General features: G+C 41.5%; 1 protein-coding gene and 3 long non-coding RNA genes across 4 annotated transcripts; all 4 read right to left on the reverse strand.

Moving 5' to 3' along the window:
- Positions 1-339: 339 nt before the first annotated feature.
- On the reverse strand, positions 340-7,967 carry LOC143138269 (receptor-type tyrosine-protein phosphatase eta-like). Its single transcript, XM_076298767.1, has 13 exons — positions 7,925-7,967; positions 7,607-7,873; positions 6,663-6,929; positions 6,261-6,527; positions 5,699-5,965; positions 4,755-5,021; positions 4,353-4,619; positions 3,707-3,973; positions 2,761-3,027; positions 2,355-2,621; positions 1,709-1,975; positions 771-1,031; positions 340-635 (listed from the first exon to the last, which is right to left on the reverse strand). Exons 1-13 carry the CDS (start codon positions 7,965-7,967, stop codon positions 340-342), a joined length of 3,270 nt encoding a protein of 1,089 aa, XP_076154882.1.
- Positions 7,968-12,158: 4,191 nt separating this feature from the next.
- Positions 12,159-13,760, reverse strand: LOC143137844 (uncharacterized). Its single transcript, XR_012990112.1, has 3 exons — positions 13,499-13,760; positions 12,555-12,821; positions 12,159-12,419 (listed from the first exon to the last, which is right to left on the reverse strand). It is a non-coding gene; the product is annotated as an uncharacterized LOC143137844 (long non-coding RNA).
- A 2,382-nt stretch (positions 13,761-16,142) lies between these two features.
- Positions 16,143-17,744, reverse strand: LOC143137846 (uncharacterized). Its single transcript, XR_012990113.1, has 3 exons — positions 17,483-17,744; positions 16,539-16,805; positions 16,143-16,403 (listed from the first exon to the last, which is right to left on the reverse strand). It is a non-coding gene; the product is annotated as an uncharacterized LOC143137846 (long non-coding RNA).
- A 390-nt stretch (positions 17,745-18,134) lies between these two features.
- LOC143137847 (uncharacterized) lies at positions 18,135-19,736 on the reverse strand. Its single transcript, XR_012990114.1, has 3 exons — positions 19,475-19,736; positions 18,531-18,797; positions 18,135-18,395 (listed from the first exon to the last, which is right to left on the reverse strand). It is a non-coding gene; the product is annotated as an uncharacterized LOC143137847 (long non-coding RNA).
- Between the last annotated feature and the right edge of the window lie 291 nt (positions 19,737-20,027).

The following is a 20,027-nucleotide window of genomic DNA, read 5'->3' on the forward strand; positions in this document are numbered from 1 at the left end:
TAGCAGACATGAATTTACTTAGATGAGTTGATGGTCACACCAAGAGAGATATTTGCATTTAGATTGCAGAATGTAGAAGACATTTTGGATTAAAAACAACATAAATATTAAGGAATCGAAAATGGAGGAGTTTGTTTAGATTAACGACAGTGATGAGTGGTACAAACTACAATTTACCAAATCCATATGCCGTAAAAACTTGATTGATACCTCAGGTTTTTATTTGATCAACCGCAAACGCAACCTGCTTATATTTGGGACAGTTAACTATAAGTGCCAGGCCTTCAATTCCTTTCACACAAAACCTTTGATCAGCAAAGATGGAAAATGTGATGTATTTCATTGAAAGTGAACATGAGGGAACATGCCTGTTACTGCTGAGAAGGTAAATCCTGTGCTGCTCACTCCCTCAAACACAGTGAAGAGAGTGAAAGAGTAGTTTGTTCCAGCAGAGAGAGATGCAACTGTGTGTTTCACTGTGGTCCCTGCATCTGATCCAGTGATGTTTGTCTCTGCTCCATTGCTGACTCTCAGTATGTAATTGTAGTTATTGTCGTTGTTGACTTTGGTCCATTCCAGCTCTAGGTGAGTCTCAGAGAGGGTTGCCACATTTGCCTGAGCAACATCAGGGGGAACTAAAGAGGTGGGGAGAGCAATTATCAACATTAGCAAATTAGTGTTAACGATCATCAATCATAAAATGAACAATTCCTTTGTTTCTATACAGAGATGATGTCAGTGAGGTGAAATTGGGTCAGGAGGGAACTCACTTGTAATCTCTGAGAATGTATATCCTGTGCTTCTCACTCCCTCAAACACAGTGAAGAGAGTGAATGAGTACTTTGTCCCAGCAGAGAGAGACGAGACTGTGTGTTTCACTCTGGTCTCCTCATCTAATCCAATGATACTGGCCTCTGCTCCATTGCTGTTTCTCAGTACGTAAGTATAATTATTGTTGTTGTCGACTTTGGTCCAATCCAGATCAGTCTCAGAACGGGTGACTACATTTACCAGAGTAACATCAGGAGGAACTGAATGGGGAAGTAGATATAAACTCAGATGATTTGATGGTCACAACATGAGAGAGATTTGCGTTAAGATTAGAGAATGTAGAAGACATTTTGCATTACAAACATCTTAAATATTGAGAAATTGAAAATGTAGGAATTTGTTTAGATGAACAACAGTGAAAAGTGACAGAAACTACTCTTATCAAAACCATATCCTGTAAAAACTTAATAGATAGGCTTAGGCTTTTATGTGCTTTGATCACCAAACTCAAACTGCTTATATTTGGGAAAGGCTTCTGTATGGGCCAGGCCTTTAAATCCTCTAGTTTGGCTATTACCAGACAAAGCTCAATCTGTTAAGATTGAACATTAGTCTGGGGAGTTTGCTCTGTATTTTCTACTGCACAAGAGGCGTGATCAACGGGCATAGTTCAAATGACTGTACGGAAATGGATAGTCCTTCAATCAATCAGACCAACAATCCGGGTGCGCCAGATGGATAAACCTGTTTTTGTCTGGTCCCCGCAGATTTGTAACGGAAGTAGGATAGAAAAATGTGGAGGTTTCCAGCCTGAGCTGCAGGGCGAAAACAATCGCCGGCAGATTGGGCTGGGTTTACCCAGTCTATCTTTACTCAGCAAAGATGGGATATGTGATGTATGATGTACTATATAGGAACTGTACATGAGGGAACATGCCTGTTACTGCTGAGAAGGTGCGTCCTGTGCTTCTCACTCCATCAAAAACAGTGAAGAGAGTGAAAGAGTAGTTTGTTCCAGCAGAGAGAGATGAGACTGTGTGTTTCACTGTGGTTCCTGCATCTGATCCAGCGATGTCAACCTCTGCTCCATTGCTGTCTCTCAGTATGTAATTGTAGTTATTGTCGTTGTTGACTTTGGTCCATTCCAGCTGTAGGTGGGTCTCAGAGCGGGTGACCACATTTACCTGAGTAACATCGGAGGGAACTGAATGGGGATAGCAGACATGAATTTACTTAGATGAGTTGATGGTCACACCAAGAGAGATATTTGCATTTAGATTGCAGAATGTAGAAGACATTTTGGATTAAAAACAACATAAATATTAAGGAATCGAAAATGGAGGAGTTTGTTTAGATTAACGACAGTGATGAGTGGTACAAACTACAATTTACCAAATCCATATGCCGTAAAAACTTGATTGATACCTCAGGTTTTTATTTGATCAACCGCAAACGCAACCTGCTTATATTTGGGACAGTTAACTATAAGTGCCAGGCCTTCAATTCCTTTCACACAAAACCTTTGATCAGCAAAGATGGAAAATGTGATGTATTTCATTGAAAGTGAACATGAGGGAACATGCCTGTTACTGCTGAGAAGGTAAATCCTGTGCTGCTCACTCCCTCAAACACAGTGAAGAGAGTGAAAGAGTAGTTTGTTCCAGCAGAGAGAGATGCAACTGTGTGTTTCACTGTGGTCCCTGCATCTGATCCAGTGATGTTTGTCTCTGCTCCATTGCTGACTCTCAGTATGTAATTGTAGTTATTGTCGTTGTTGACTTTGGTCCATTCCAGCTCTAGGTGAGTCTCAGAGAGGGTTGCCACATTTGCCTGAGCAACATCAGGGGGAACTAAAGAGGTGGGGAGAGCAATTATCAACATTAGCAAATTAGTGTTAACGATCGATCATCAATCATAAAATGAACAATTCCTTTGTTTCTATACAGAGATGATGTCAGTGAGGTGAAATTGGGTCAGGAGGGAACTCACTTGTAATCTCTGAGAATGTATACCCTGTGCTTCTCACTCCCTCAAACACAGTGAAGAGAGTGAATGAGTACTTTGTCCCAGCAGAGAGAGACGAGACTGTGTGTTTCACTCTGGTCTCCTCATCTAATCCAATGATACTGGCCTCTGCTCCATTGCTGTTTCTCAGTACGTAAGTATAATTATTGTTGTTGTCGACTTTGGTCCAATCCACATCTAGGTGAGTCTCAGAACGGGTGACTACATTTACCAGAGTAACATCAGGAGGAACTGAATGGGGAAGTAGATATAAACTCAGATGATTTGATGGTCACAACATGAGAGAGATTTGCGTTAAGATTAGAGAATGTAGAAGACATTTTGCATTACAAACAACTTATATATTGAGAAATTGAAAATGTAGGAATTTGTTTAGATGAACGACAGTGAAAAGTGACAGAAAATACTCTTATCAAAACCATATCCTGTAAAAACTTAATAGATAGGCTTAGGCTTTTATGTGCTTTGATCACCAAACTCAAACTGCTTATATTTGGGAAAGGCTTCTGTATGGGCCAGGCCTTTAAATCCTCTAGTTTGGCTATTACCAGACCAAGCTCAATCTGTTAAGATTGAACATTAGTCTGGGGAGTTTGCTCTGTATTTTCTACTGCACAAGAGGCGTGATCAACGGGCATAGTTCAAATGACTCTGTACGGAATTGGATAGTCCTTCAATCAATCAGACCAACAATCCGGGTGTGTCAGGTGGATAAGCCAGTTTGTGACTGGTCCCCGCAGATTTGTAACGGAAGTAGGATAGAAAAATGTGGAGGTTTCCAGCCTGAGCTGCAGGGCGAAAACAATCGCCGGCAGATTGGGCTGGGTTTACCCAGTCTATCTTTACTCAGCAAAGATGGGATATGTGATGTATGATGTACTATATAGGAACAGTACATGAGGGAACATGCCTGTTACTGCTGAGAAGGTGCGTCCTGTGCTTCTCACTCCATCAAAAACAGTGAAGAGAGTGAAAGAGTAGTTTGTTCCAGCAGAGAGAGATGAGACTGTGTGTTTCACTGTGGTTCCTGCATCTGATCCAGCGATGTCAACCTCTGCTCCATTGCTGTCTCTCAGTATGTAATTGTAGTTATTGTCGTTGTTGACTTTGGTCCATTCCAGCTGTAGGTGGGTCTCAGAGCGGGTGACCACATTTACCTGAGTAACATCGGAGGGAACTGAATGGGGATAGCAGACATGAATTTACTTAGATGAGTTGATGGTCACACCAAGAGGGATATTTGCATTTAGATTGCAGAATGTAGAAGACATTTTAGATTAAAAACAACATAAATATTAAGGAATCGAAAATGGGGGAGTTTGTTTAGATTAACGACAGTGATGAGTGGTACAAACTACAATTTACCAAATCCATATGCCGTAAAAACTTGATTGATACCTCAGGTTTTTATTTGATCAGTCGCAAACGCAACCTGCTTATATTTGGGACAGTTAACTATAAGTGCCAGGCCTTCAATTCCTTTCACACAAAACCTTTGATCAGCAAAGATGGAAAATGTGATGTATTTCATTGAAAGTGAACATGAGGGAACATGCCTGTTACTGCTGAGAAGGTAAATCCTGTGCTGCTCACTCCCTCAAACACAGTGAAGAGAGTGAAAGAGTAGTTTGTTCCAGCAGAGAGAGATGCAACTGTGTGTTTCACTGTGGTCCCTGCATCTGATCCAGTGATGTTTGTCTCTGCTCCATTGCTGACTCTCAGTATGTAATTGTAGTTATTGTCGTTGTTGACTTTGGTCCATTCCAGCTCGAGGTGAGTCTCAGAGAGGGTTGCCACATTTGCCTGAGCAACATCAGGGGGAACTAAAGAGGCGGGGAGAGCAATTATCAACATTAGGAAATTAGTGTTAACGATCATCAATCATAAAATGAACAATTCCTTTGTTTCTATACAGAGATGATGTCAGTGAGGTGAAATTGGGTCAGGAGGGAACTCACTTGTAATCTCTGAGAATGTATACCCTGTGCTTCTCACTCCCTCAAACACAGTGAAGAGAGTGAATGAGTACTTTGTCCCAGCAGAGAGAGACGAGACTGTGTGTTTCACTCTGGTCTCCTCATCTAATCCAATGATACTGGCCTCTGCTCCATTGCTGTTTCTCAGTACGTAAGTATAATTATTGTTGTTGTCGACTTTGGTCCAATCCAGATCTAGGTGAGTCTCAGAACGGGTGACTACATTTACCAGAGTAACATCAGGAGGAACTGAATGGGGAAGTAGATATAAACTCAGATGATTTGATGGTCACAACATGAGAGAGATTTGCGTTAAGATTAGAGAATGTAGAAGACATTTTGCATTACAAACAACTTATATATTGAGAAATTGAAAATGTAGGAATTTGTTTAGATGAACGACAGTGAAAAGTGACAGAAAATACTCTTATCAAAACCATATCCTGTAAAAACTTAATAGATAGGCTTAGGCTTTTATGTGCTTTGATCACCAAACTCAAACTGCTTATATTTGGGAAAGGCTTCTGTATGGGCCAGGCCTTTAAATCCTCTAGTTTGGCTATTACCAGACAAAGCTCAATCTGTTAAGATTGAACATTAGTCTGGGGAGTTTGCTCTGTATTTTCTACTGCACAAGAGGCGTGATCAACGGGCATAGTTCAAATGACTGTACGGAAATGGATAGTCCTTCAATCTATCAGACCAACAATCCGGGTGCGCCAGGTGGATAAGCCAGTTTGTGACTGGTCCCCGCAGATTTGTAACGGAAGTAGGATAGAAAAATGTGGAGGTTTCCAGCCTGAGCTGCAGGGCGAAAACAATCGCCGGCAGATTGGGCTGGGTTTACCCAGTCTATCTTTACTCAGCAAAGATGGGATATGTGATGTATGATGTACTATATAGGAACAGTACATGAGGGAACATGCCTGTTACTGCTGAGAAGGTGCGTCCTGTGCTTCTCACTCCATCAAAAACAGTGAAGAGAGTGAAAGAGTAGTTTGTTCCAGCAGAGAGAGATGAGACTGTGTGTTTCACTGTGGTTCCTGCATCTGATCCAGCGATGTCAACCTCTGCTCCATTGCTGTCTCTCAGTATGTAATTGTAGTTATTGTCGTTGTTGACTTTGGTCCATTCCAGCTGTAGGTGGGTCTCAGAGCGGGTGACCACATTTACCTGAGTAACATCGGAGGGAACTGAATGGGGATAGCAGACATGAATTTACTTAGATGAGTTGATGGTCACACCAAGAGGGATATTTGCATTTAGATTGCAGAATGTAGAAGACATTTTGGATTAAAAACAACATAAATATTAAGGAATCGAAAATGGAGGAGTTTGTTTAGATTAACGACGCAAACGCAACCTGCTTAATCTTTGGGACAGTTAACTATAAGTGCCAGGCCTTCAATTCCTTTCACACAAAACCTTTGATCAGCAAAGATGGAAAATGTGATGTATCTCATTGAAAGTGAACATGAGGGAACATGCCTGTTACTGCTGAGAAGGTAAATCCTGTGCTGCTCACTCCCTCAAACACAGTGAAGAGAGTGAAAGAGTAGTTTGTTCCAGCAGAGAGAGATGCAACTGTGTGTTTCACTGTGGTCCCTGCATCTGATCCAGTGATGTTTGTCTCTGCTCCATTGCTGACTCTCAGTATGTAATTGTAGTTATTGTCGTTGTTGACTTTGGTCCATTCCAGCTCGAGGTGAGTCTCAGAGAGGGTTGCCACATTTGCCTGAGCAACATCAGGGGGAACTAAAGAGGCGGGGAGAGCAATTATCAACATTAGGAAATTAGTGTTAACGATCATCAATCATAAAATGAACAATTCCTTTGTTTCTATACAGAGATGATGTCAGTGAGGTGAAATTGGGTCAGGAGGGAACTCACTTGTAATCTCTGAGAATGTATACCCTGTGCTTCTCACTCCCTCAAACACAGTGAAGAGAGTGAATGAGTACTTTGTCCCAGCAGAGAGAGACGAGACTGTGTGTTTCACTCTGGTCTCCTCATCTAATCCAATGATACTGGCCTCTGCTCCATTGCTGTTTCTCAGTACGTAAGTATAATTATTGTTGTTGTCGACTTTGGTCCAATCCACATCTAGGTGAGTCTCAGAACGGGTGACTACATTTACCAGAGTAACATCAGGAGGAACTGAATGGGGAAGTAGATATAAACTCAGATGATTTGATGGTCACAACATGAGAGAGATTTGCGTTAAGATTAGAGAATGTAGAAGACATTTTGCATTACAAACAACTTATATATTGAGAAATTGAAAATGTAGGAATTTGTTTAGATGAACGACAGTGAAAAGTGACAGAAAATACTCTTATCAAAACCATATCCTGTAAAAACTTAATAGATAGGCTTAGGCTTTTATGTGCTTTGATCACCAAACTCAAACTGCTTATATTTGGGAAAGGCTTCTGTATGGGCCAGGCCTTTAAATCCTCTAGTTTGGCTATTACCAGACAAAGCTCAATCTGTTAAGATTGAACATTAGTCTGGGGAGTTTGCTCTGTATTTTCTACTGCACAAGAGGCGTGATCAACGGGCATAGTTCAAATGACTGTACGGAAATGGATAGTCCTTCAATCTATCAGACCAACAATCCGGGTGCGCCAGGTGGATAAGCCAGTTTGTGACTGGTCCCCGCAGATTTGTAACGGAAGTAGGATAGAAAAATGTGGAGGTTTCCAGCCTGAGCTGCAGGGCGAAAACAATCGCCGGCAGATTGGGCTGGGTTTACCAAGTCTATCTTTACTCAGCAAAGATGGGATATGTGATGTATGATGTACTATATAGGAACTGTACATGAGGGAACATGCCTGTTACTGCTGAGAAGGTGCGTCCTGTGCTTCTCACTCCATCAAAAACAGTGAAGAGAGTGAAAGAGTAGTTTGTTCCAGCAGAGAGAGATGAGACTGTGTGTTTCACTGTGGTTCCTGCATCTGATCCAGCGATGTCAACCTCTGCTCCATTGCTGTCTCTCAGTATGTAATTGTAGTTATTGTCGTTGTTGACTTTGGTCCATTCCAGCTGTAGGTGGGTCTCAGAGCGGGTGACCACATTTACCTGAGTAACATCGGAGGGAACTGAATGGGGATAGCAGACATGAATTTACTTAGATGAGTTGATGGTCACACCAAGAGGGATATTTGCATTTAGATTGCAGAATGTAGAAGACATTTTGGATTAAAAACAACATAAATATTAAGGAATCGAAAATGGAGGAGTTTGTTTAGATTAACGACGCAAACGCAACCTGCTTAATCTTTGGGACAGTTAACTATAAGTGCCAGGCCTTCAATTCCTTTCACACAAAACCTTTGATCAGCAAAGATGGAAAATGTGATGTATCTCATTGAAAGTGAACATGAGGGAACATGCCTGTTACTGCTGAGAAGGTAAATCCTGTGCTGCTCACTCCCTCAAACACAGTGAAGAGAGTGAAAGAGTAGTTTGTTCCAGCAGAGAGAGATGCAACTGTGTGTTTCACTGTGGTCCCTGCATCTGATCCAGTGATGTTTGTCTCTGCTCCATTGCTGACTCTCAGTATGTAATTGTAGTTATTGTCGTTGTTGACTTTGGTCCATTCCAGCTCGAGGTGAGTCTCAGAGAGGGTTGCCACATTTGCCTGAGCAACATCAGGGGGAACTAAAGAGGCGGGGAGAGCAATTATCAACATTAGGAAATTAGTGTTAACGATCATCAATCATAAAATGAACAATTCCTTTGTTTCTATACAGAGATGATGTCAGTGAGGTGAAATTGGGTCAGGAGGGAACTCACTTGTAATCTCTGAGAATGTATACCCTGTGCTTCTCACTCCCTCAAACACAGTGAAGAGAGTGAATGAGTACTTTGTCCCAGCAGAGAGAGACGAGACTGTGTGTTTCACTCTGGTCTCCTCATCTAATCCAATGATACTGGCCTCTGCTCCATTGCTGTTTCTCAGTACGTAAGTATAATTATTGTTGTTGTCGACTTTGGTCCAATCCACATCTAGGTGAGTCTCAGAACGGGTGACTACATTTACCAGAGTAACATCAGGAGGAACTGAATGGGGAAGTAGATATAAACTCAGATGATTTGATGGTCACAACATGAGAGAGATTTGCGTTAAGATTAGAGAATGTAGAAGACATTTTGCATTACAAACAACTTATATATTGAGAAATTGAAAATGTAGGAATTTGTTTAGATGAACGACAGTGAAAAGTGACAGAAAATACTCTTATCAAAACCATATCCTGTAAAAACTTAATAGATAGGCTTAGGCTTTTATGTGCTTTGATCACCAAACTCAAACTGCTTATATTTGGGAAAGGCTTCTGTATGGGCCAGGCCTTTAAATCCTCTAGTTTGGCTATTACCAGACAAAGCTCAATCTGTTAAGATTGAACATTAGTCTGGGGAGTTTGCTCTGTATTTTCTACTGCACAAGAGGCGTGATCAACGGGCATAGTTCAAATGACTGTACGGAAATGGATAGTCCTTCAATCTATCAGACCAACAATCCGGGTGCGCCAGGTGGATAAGCCAGTTTGTGACTGGTCCCCGCAGATTTGTAACGGAAGTAGGATAGAAAAATGTGGAGGTTTCCAGCCTGAGCTGCAGGGCGAAAACAATCGCCGGCAGATTGGGCTGGGTTTACCAAGTCTATCTTTACTCAGCAAAGATGGGATATGTGATGTATGATGTACTATATAGGAACTGTACATGAGGGAACATGCCTGTTACTGCTGAGAAGGTGCGTCCTGTGCTTCTCACTCCATCAAAAACAGTGAAGAGAGTGAAAGAGTAGTTTGTTCCAGCAGAGAGAGATGAGACTGTGTGTTTCACTGTGGTTCCTGCATCTGATCCAGCGATGTCAACCTCTGCTCCATTGCTGTCTCTCAGTATGTAATTGTAGTTATTGTCGTTGTTGACTTTGGTCCATTCCAGCTGTAGGTGGGTCTCAGAGCGGGTGACCACATTTACCTGAGTAACATCGGAGGGAACTGAATGGGGATAGCAGACATGAATTTACTTAGATGAGTTGATGGTCACACCAAGAGGGATATTTGCATTTAGATTGCAGAATGTAGAAGACATTTTGGATTAAAAACAACATAAATATTAAGGAATCGAAAATGGAGGAGTTTGTTTAGATTAACGACAGTGATGAGTGGTACAAACTACAATTTACCAAATCCATATGCCGTAAAAACTTGATTGATACCTCAGGTTTTTATTTGATCAATCGCAAACGCAACCTGCTTATATTTGGGACAGTTAACTATAAGTGCCAGGCCTTCAATTCCTTTCACACAAAACCTTTGATCAGCAAAGATGGAAAATGTGATGTATCTCATTGAAAGTGAACATGAGGGAACATGCCTGTTACTGCTGAGAAGGTAAATCCTGTGCTGCTCACTCCCTCGAACACAGTGAAGAGAGTGAAAGAGTAGTTTGTTCCAGCAGAGAGAGATGCAACTGTGTGTTTCACTGTGGTCCCTGCATCTGATCCAGTGATGTTTGTCTCTGCTCCATTGCTGACTCTCAGTATGTAATTGTAGTTATTGTCGTTGTTGACTTTGGTCCATTCCAGCTCGAGGTGAGTCTCAGAGAGGGTTGCCACATTTGCCTGAGCAACATCAGGGGGAACTAAAGAGGCGGGGAGAGCAATTATCAACATTAGGAAATTAGTGTTAACGATCATCAATCATAAAATGAACAATTCCTTTGTTTCTATACAGAGATGATGTCAGTGAGGTGAAATTGGGTCAGGAGGGAACTCACTTGTAATCTCTGAGAATGTATACCCTGTGCTTCTCACTCCCTCAAACACAGTGAAGAGAGTGAATGAGTACTTTGTCCCAGCAGAGAGAGACGAGACTGTGTGTTTCACTCTGGTCTCCTCATCTAATCCAATGATACTGGCCTCTGCTCCATTGCTGTTTCTCAGTACGTAAGTATAATTATTGTTGTTGTCGACTTTGGTCCAATCCACATCTAGGTGAGTCTCAGAACGGGTGACTACATTTACCAGAGTAACATCAGGAGGAACTGAATGGGGAAGTAGATATAAACTCAGATGATTTGATGGTCACAACATGAGAGAGATTTGCGTTAAGATTAGAGAATGTAGAAGACATTTTGCATTACAAACAACTTATATATTGAGAAATTGAAAATGTAGGAATTTGTTTAGATGAACGACAGTGAAAAGTGACAGAAAATACTCTTATCAAAACCATATCCTGTAAAAACTTAATAGATAGGCTTAGGCTTTTATGTGCTTTGATCACCAAACTCAAACTGCTTATATTTGGGAAAGGCTTCTGTATGGGCCAGGCCTTTAAATCCTCTAGTTTGGCTATTACCAGACAAAGCTCAATCTGTTAAGATTGAACATTAGTCTGGGGAGTTTGCTCTGTATTTTCTACTGCACAAGAGGCGTGATCAACGGGCATAGTTCAAATGACTGTACGGAAATGGATAGTCCTTCAATCTATCAGACCTACAATCCGGGTGCGCCAGGTGGATAAGCCAGTTTGTGACTGGTCCCCGCAGATTTGTAACGGAAGTAGGATAGAAAAATGTGGAGGTTTCCAGCCTGAGCTGCAGGGCGAAAACAATCGCCGGCAGATTGGGCTGGGTTTACCCAGTCTATCTTTACTCAGCAAAGATGGGATATGTGATGTATGATGTACTATATAGGAACTGTACATGAGGGAACATGCCTGTTACTGCTGAGAAGGTGCGTCCTGTGCTTCTCACTCCATCAAAAACAGTGAAGAGAGTGAAAGAGTAGTTTGTTCCAGCAGAGAGAGATGAGACTGTGTGTTTCACTGTGGTTCCTGCATCTGATCCAGCGATGTCAACCTCTGCTCCATTGCTGTCTCTCAGTATGTAATTGTAGTTATTGTCGTTGTTGACTTTGGTCCATTCCAGCTGTAGGTGGGTCTCAGAGCGGGTGACCACATTTACCTGAGTAACATCGGAGGGAACTGAATGGGGATAGCAGACATGAATTTACTTAGATGAGTTGATGGTCACACCAAGAGGGATATTTGCATTTAGATTGCAGAATGTAGAAGACATTTTGGATTAAAAACAACATAAATATTAAGGAATCGAAAATGGAGGAGTTTGTTTAGATTAACGACAGTGATGAGTGGTACAAACTACAATTTACCAAATCCATATGCCGTAAAAACTTGATTGATACCTCAGGTTTTTATTTGATCAATCGCAAACGCAACCTGCTTATATTTGGGACAGTTAACTATAAGTGCCAGGCCTTCAATTCCTTTCACACAAAACCTTTAATCAGCAAAGATGGAAAATGTGATGTATTTCATTGAAAGTGAACATGAGGGAACATGCCTGTTACTGCTGAGAAGGTAAATCCTGTGCTGCTCACTCCCTCGAACACAGTGAAGAGAGTGAAAGAGTAGTTTGTTCCAGCAGAGAGAGATGCAACTGTGTGTTTCACTGTGGTCCCTGCATCTGATCCAGTGATGTTTGTCTCTGCTCCATTGCTGACTCTCAGTATGTAATTGTAGTTATTGTCGTTGTTGACTTTGGTCCATTCCAGCTCGAGGTGAGTCTCAGAGAGGGTTGCCACATTTGCCTGAGCAACATCAGGGGGAACTAAAGAGGCGGGGAGAGCAATTATCAACATTAGGAAATTAGTGTTAACGATCATCAATCATAAAATGAACAATTCCTTTGTTTCTATACAGAGATGATGTCAGTGAGGTGAAATTGGGTCAGGAGGGAACTCACTTGTAATCTCTGAGAATGTATACCCTGTGCTTCTCACTCCCTCAAACACAGTGAAGAGAGTGAATGAGTACTTTGTCCCAGCAGAGAGAGACGAGACTGTGTGTTTCACTCTGGTCTCCTCATCTAATCCAATGATACTGGCCTCTGCTCCATTGCTGTTTCTCAGTACGTAAGTATAATTATTGTTGTTGTCGACTTTGGTCCAATCCAGATCTAGGTGAGTCTCAGAACGGGTGACTACATTTACCAGAGTAACATCAGGAGGAACTGAATGGGGAAGTAGATATAAACTCAGATGATTTGATGGTCACAACATGAGAGAGATTTGCGTTAAGATTAGAGAATGTAGAAGACATTTTGCTTTACAAACAACTTATATATTGAGAAATTGAAAATGTAGGAATTTGTTTAGATGAACGACAGTGAAAAGTGACAGAAAATACTCTTATCAAAACCATATCCTGTAAAAACTTAATAGATAGGCTTAGGCTTTTATGTGCTTTGATCACCAAACTCAAACTGCTTATATTTGGGAAAGGCTTCTGTATGGGCCAGGCCTTTAAATCCTCTAGTTTGGCTATTACCAGACAAAGCTCAATCTGTTAAGATTGAACATTAGTCTGGGGAGTTTGCTCTGTATTTTCTACTGCACAAGAGGCGTGATCAACGGGCATAGTTCAAATGACTGTACGGAAATGGATAGTCCTTCAATCTATCAGACCAACAATCCGGGTGCGCCAGGTGGATAAGCCAGTTTGTGACTGGTCCCCGCAGATTTGTAACGGAAGTAGGATAGAAAAATGTGGAGGTTTCCAGCCTGAGCTGCAGGGCGAAAACAATTGCCGGCAGATTGGGCTGGGTTTACCCAGTCTATCTTTACTCAGCAAAGATGGGATATGTGATGTATGATGTACTATATAGGAACTGTACATGAGGGAACATGCCTGTTACTGCTGAGAAGGTGCGTCCTGTGCTTCTCACTCCATCAAAAACAGTGAAGAGAGTGAAAGAGTAGTTTGTTCCAGCAGAGAGAGATGAGACTGTGTGTTTCACTGTGGTTCCTGCATCTGATCCAGCGATGTCAACCTCTGCTCCATTGCTGTCTCTCAGTATGTAATTGTAGTTATTGTCGTTGTTGACTTTGGTCCATTCCAGCTGTAGGTGGGTCTCAGAGCGGGTGACCACATTTACCTGAGTAACATCGGAGGGAACTGAATGGGGATAGCAGACATGAATTTACTTAGATGAGTTGATGGTCACACCAAGAGGGATATTTGCATTTAGATTGCAGAATGTAGAAGACATTTTGGATTAAAAACAACATAAATATTAAGGAATCGAAAATGGAGGAGTTTGTTTAGATTAACGACAGTGATGAGTGGTACAAACTACAATTTACCAAATCCATATGCCGTAAAAACTTGATTGATACCTCAGGTTTTTATTTGATCAATCGCAAACGCAACCTGCTTATATTTGGGACAGTTAACTATAAGTGCCAGGCCTTCAATTCCTTTCACACAAAACCTTTGATCAGCAAAGATGGAAAATGTGATGTATTTCATTGAAAGTGAACATGAGGGAACATGCCTGTTACTGCTGAGAAGGTAAATCCTGTGCTGCTCACTCCCTCGAACACAGTGAAGAGAGTGAAAGAGTAGTTTGTTCCAGCAGAGAGAGATGCAACTGTGTGTTTCACTGTGGTCCCTGCATCTGATCCAGTGATGTTTGTCTCTGCTCCATTGCTGACTCTCAGTATGTAATTGTAGTTATTGTCGTTGTTGACTTTGGTCCATTCCAGCTCGAGGTGAGTCTCAGAGAGGGTTGCCACATTTGCCTGAGCAACATCAGGGGGAACTAAAGAGGCGGGGAGAGCAATTATCAACATTAGGAAATTAGTGTTAACGATCATCAATCATAAAATGAACAATTCCTTTGTTTCTATACAGAGATGATGTCAGTGAGGTGAAATTGGGTCAGGAGGGAACTCACTTGTAATCTCTGAGAATTTATACCCTGTGCTTCTCACTCCCTCAAACACAGTGAAGAGAGTGAATGAGTACTTTGTCCCAGCAGAGAGAGACGAGACTGTGTGTTTCACTCTGGTCTCCTCATCTAATCCAATGATACTGGCCTCTGCTCCATTGCTGTTTCTCAGTACGTAAGTATAATTATTGTTGTTGTCGACTTTGGTCCAATCCACATCTAGGTGAGTCTCAGAACGGGTGACTACATTTACCAGAGTAACATCAGGAGGAACTGAATGGGGAAGTAGATATAAACTCAGATGATTTGATGGTCACAACATGAGAGAGATTTGCGTTAAGATTAGAGAATGTAGAAGACATTTTGCATTACAAACAACTTATATATTGAGAAATTGAAAATGTAGGAATTTGTTTAGATGAACGACAGTGAAAAGTGACAGAAAATACTCTTATCAAAACCATATCCTGTAAAAACTTAATAGATAGGCTTAGGCTTTTATGTGCTTTGATCACCAAACTCAAACTGCTTATATTTGGGAAAGGCTTCTGTATGGGCCAGGCCTTTAAATCCTCTAGTTTGGCTATTACCAGACAAAGCTCAATCTGTTAAGATTGAACATTAGTCTGGGGAGTTTGCTCTGTATTTTCTACTGCACAAGAGGCGTGATCAACGGGCATAGTTCAAATGACTGTACGGAAATGGATAGTCCTTCAATCTATCAGACCTACAATCCGGGTGCGCCAGGTGGATAAGCCAGTTTGTGACTGGTCCCCGCAGATTTGTAACGGAAGTAGGATAGAAAAATGTGGAGGTTTCCAGCCTGAGCTGCAGGGCGAAAACAATCGCCGGCAGATTGGGCTGGGTTTACCCAGTCTATCTTTACTCAGCAAAGATGGGATATGTGATGTATGATGTACTATATAGGAACTGTACATGAGGGAACATGCCTGTTACTGCTGAGAAGGTGCGTCCTGTGCTTCTCACTCCATCAAAAACAGTGAAGAGAGTGAAAGAGTAGTTTGTTCCAGCAGAGAGAGATGAGACTGTGTGTTTCACTGTGGTTCCTGCATCTGATCCAGCGATGTCAACCTCTGCTCCATTGCTGTCTCTCAGTATGTAATTGTAGTTATTGTCGTTGTTGACTTTGGTCCATTCCAGCTGTAGGTGGGTCTCAGAGCGGGTGACCACATTTACCTGAGTAACATCGGAGGGAACTGAATGGGGATAGCAGACATGAATTTACTTAGATGAGTTGATGGTCACACCAAGAGGGATATTTGCATTTAGATTGCAGAATGTAGAAGACATTTTGGATTAAAAACAACATAAATATTAAGGAATCGAAAATGGAGGAGTTTGTTTAGATTAACGACAGTGATGAGTGGTACAAACTACAATTTACCAAATCCATATGCCGTAAAAACTTGATTGATACCTCAGGTTTTTATTTGATCAATCGCAAACGCAACCTGCTTATATTTGGGACAGTTAACTATAAGTGCCAGGCCTTCAATTCCTTTCACACAAAACCTTTAATCAGCAAAGATGGAAAATGTGATGTATTTCATTGAAAGTGAACATGAGGGAACATGCCTGTTACTGCTGAGAAGGTAAATCCTGTGCTGCTCACTCCCTCGAACACAGTGAAGAGAGTGAAAGAGTAGTTTGTTCCAGCAGAGAGAGATGCAACTGTGTGTTTCACTGTGGTCCCTGCATCTGATCCAGTGATGTTTGTCTCTGCTCCATTGCTGACTCTCAGTATGTAATTGTAGTTATTGTCGTTGTTGACTTTGGTCCATTCCAGCTCGAGGTGAGTCTCAGAGAGGGTTGCCACATTTGCCTGAGCAACATCAGGGGGAACTAAAGAGGCGGGGAGAGCAATTATCAACATTAGGAAATTAGTGTTAACGATCATCAATCATAAAATGAACAATTCCTTTGTTTCTATACAGAGATGATGTCAGTGAGGTGAAATTGGGTCAGGAGGGAACTCACTTGTAATCTCTGAGAATGTATACCCTGTGCTTCTCACTCCCTCAAACACAGTGAAGAGAGTGAATGAGTACTTTGTCCCAGCAGAGAGAGACGAGACTGTGTGTTTCACTCTGGTCTCCTCATCTAATCCAATGATACTGGCCTCTGCTCCATTGCTGTTTCTCAGTACGTAAGTATAATTATTGTTGTTGTCGACTTTGGTCCAATCCAGATCTAGGTGAGTCTCAGAACGGGTGACTACATTTACCAGAGTAACATCAGGAGGAACTGAATGGGGAAGTAGATATAAACTCAGATGATTTGATGGTCACAACATGAGAGAGATTTGCGTTAAGATTAGAGAATGTAGAAGACATTTTGCTTTACAAACAACTTATATATTGAGAAATTGAAAATGTAGGAATTTGTTTAGATGAACGACAGTGAAAAGTGACAGAAAATACTCTTATCAAAACCATATCCTGTAAAAACTTAATAGATAGGCTTAGGCTTTTATGTGCTTTGATCACCAAACTCAAACTGCTTATATTTGGGAAAGGCTTCTGTATGGGCCAGGCCTTTAAATCCTCTAGTTTGGCTATTACCAGACAAAGCTCAATCTGTTAAGATTGAACATTAGTCTGGGGAGTTTGCTCTGTATTTTCTACTGCACAAGAGGCGTGATCAACGGGCATAGTTCAAATGACTGTACGGAAATGGATAGTCCTTCAATCTATCAGACCAACAATCCGGGTGCGCCAGGTGGATAAGCCAGTTTGTGACTGGTCCCCGCAGATTTGTAACGGAAGTAGGATAGAAAAATGTGGAGGTTTCCAGCCTGAGCTGCAGGGCGAAAACAATCGCCGGCAGATTGGGCTGGGTTTACCCAGTCTATCTTTACTCAGCAAAGATGGGATATGTGATGTATGATGTACTATATAGGAACTGTACATGAGGGAACATGCCTGTTACTGCTGAGAAGGTGCGTCCTGTGCTTCTCACTCCATCAAAAACAGTGAAGAGAGTGAAAGAGTAGTTTGTTCCAGCAGAGAGAGATGAGACTGTGTGTTTCACTGTGGTTCCTGCATCTGATCCAGCGATGTCAACCTCTGCTCCATTGCTGTCTCTCAGTATGTAATTGTAGTTATTGTCGTTGTTGACTTTGGTCCATTCCAGCTGTAGGTGGGTCTCAGAGCGGGTGACCACATTTACCTGAGTAACATCGGAGGGAACTGAATGGGGATAGCAGACATGAATTTACTTAGATGAGTTGATGGTCACACCAAGAGGGATATTTGCATTTAGATTGCAGAATGTAGAAGACATTTTGGATTAAAAACAACATAAATATTAAGGAATCGAAAATGGAGGAGTTTGTTTAGATTAACGACAGTGATGAGTGGTACAAACTACAATTTACCAAATCCATATGCCGTAAAAACTTGATTGATACCTCAGGTTTTTATTTGATCAATCGCAAACGCAACCTGCTTATATTTGGGACAGTTAACTATAAGTGCCAGGCCTTCAATTCCTTTCACACAAAACCTTTAATCAGCAAAGATGGAAAATGTGATGTATTTCATTGAAAGTGAACATGAGGGAACATGCCTGTTACTGCTGAGAAGGTAAATCCTGTGCTGCTCACTCCCTCGAACACAGTGAAGAGAGTGAAAGAGTAGTTTGTTCCAGCAGAGAGAGATGCAACTGTGTGTTTCACTGTGGTCCCTGCATCTGATCCAGTGATGTTTGTCTCTGCTCCATTGCTGACTCTCAGTATGTAATTGTAGTTATTGTCGTTGTTGACTTTGGTCCATTCCAGCTCGAGGTGAGTCTCAGAGAGGGTTGCCACATTTGCCTGAGCAACATCAGGGGGAACTAAAGAGGCGGGGAGAGCAATTATCAACATTAGGAAATTAGTGTTAACGATCATCAATCATAAAATGAACAATTCCTTTGTTTCTATACAGAGATGATGTCAGTGAGGTGAAATTGGGTCAGGAGGGAACTCACTTGTAATCTCTGAGAATGTATACCCTGTGCTTCTCACTCCCTCAAACACAGTGAAGAGAGTGAATGAGTACTTTGTCCCAGCAGAGAGAGACGAGACTGTGTGTTTCACTCTGGTCTCCTCATCTAATCCAATGATACTGGCCTCTGCTCCATTGCTGTTTCTCAGTACGTAAGTATAATTATTGTTGTTGTCGACTTTGGTCCAATCCAGATCTAGGTGAGTCTCAGAACGGGTGACTACATTTACCAGAGTAACATCAGGAGGAACTGAATGGGGAAGTAGATATAAACTCAGATGATTTGATGGTCACAACATGAGAGAGATTTGCGTTAAGATTAGAGAATGTAGAAGACATTTTGCTTTACAAACAACTTATATATTGAGAAATTGAAAATGTAGGAATTTGTTTAGATGAACGACAGTGAAAAGTGACAGAAAATACTCTTATCAAAACCATATCCTGTAAAAACTTAATAGATAGGCTTAGGCTTTTATGTGCTTTGATCACCAAACTCAAACTGCTTATATTTGGGAAAGGCTTCTGTATGGGCCAGGCCTTTAAATCCTCTAGTTTGGCTATTACCAGACAAAGCTCAATCTGTTAAGATTGAACATTAGTCTGGGGAGTTTGCTCTGTATTTTCTACTGCACAAGAGGCGTGATCAACGGGCATAGTTCAAATGACTGTACGGAAATGGATAGTCCTTCAATCTATCAGACCAACAATCCGGGTGCGCCAGGTGGATAAGCCAGTTTGTGACTGGTCCCCGCAGATTTGTAACGGAAGTAGGATAGAAAAATGTGGAGGTTTCCAGCCTGAGCTGCAGGGCGAAAACAATCGCCGGCAGATTGGGCTGGGTTTACCCAGTCTATCTTTACTCAGCAAAGATGGGATATGTGATGTATGATGTACTATATAGGAACTGTACATGAGGGAACATGCCTGTTACTGCTGAGAAGGTGCGTCCTGTGCTTCTCACTCCATCAAAAACAGTGAAGAGAGTGAAAGAGTAGTTTGTTCCAGCAGAGAGAGATGAGACTGTGTGTTTCACTGTGGTTCCTGCATCTGATCCAGCGATGTCAACCTCTGCTCCATTGCTGTCTCTCAGTATGTAATTGTAGTTATTGTCGTTGTTGACTTTGGTCCATTCCAGCTGTAGGTGGGTCTCAGAGCGGGTGACCACATTTACCTGAGTAACATCGGAGGGAACTGAATGGGGATAGCAGACATGAATTTACTTAGATGAGTTGATGGTCACACCAAGAGGGATATTTGCATTTAGATTGCAGAATGTAGAAGACATTTTGGATTAAAAACAACATAAATATTAAGGAATCGAAAATGGAGGAGTTTGTTTAGATTAACGACAGTGATGAGTGGTACAAACTACAATTTACCAAATCCATATGCCGTAAAAACTTGATTGATACCTCAGGTTTTTATTTGATCAATCGCAAACGCAACCTGCTTATATTTGGGACAGTTAACTATAAGT

Source organism: Alosa pseudoharengus, unplaced genomic scaffold (assembly GCF_046254945.1).
Source record: "Alosa pseudoharengus isolate Yale_2024_CS ecotype anadromous, Long Island Sound unplaced genomic scaffold, YU_APseudo_1.1 YU_APseudo_1.1_scf_21, whole genome shotgun sequence".
NCBI classification, from domain to species: Eukaryota; Metazoa; Chordata; class Actinopteri; order Clupeiformes; family Clupeidae; genus Alosa; species Alosa pseudoharengus.

Coding starts and splice junctions, on each gene's coding strand:
- LOC143138269 (XM_076298767.1), bottom strand. CDS start 7,967: ATGTCTTCTACATTCTGCAATCTAAATGCAAATATCCCTCTTG. Junction 6,930..7,606: donor CACCTTCTCAGCAGTAACAG/GCATGTTCCCTC, acceptor TTCCCCATTCAG/TTCCTCCTGATGTTACTCTG. Junction 6,528..6,662: donor TACATTCTCAGAGATTACAA/GTGAGTTCCCTC, acceptor CCGCCTCTTTAG/TTCCCCCTGATGTTGCTCAG.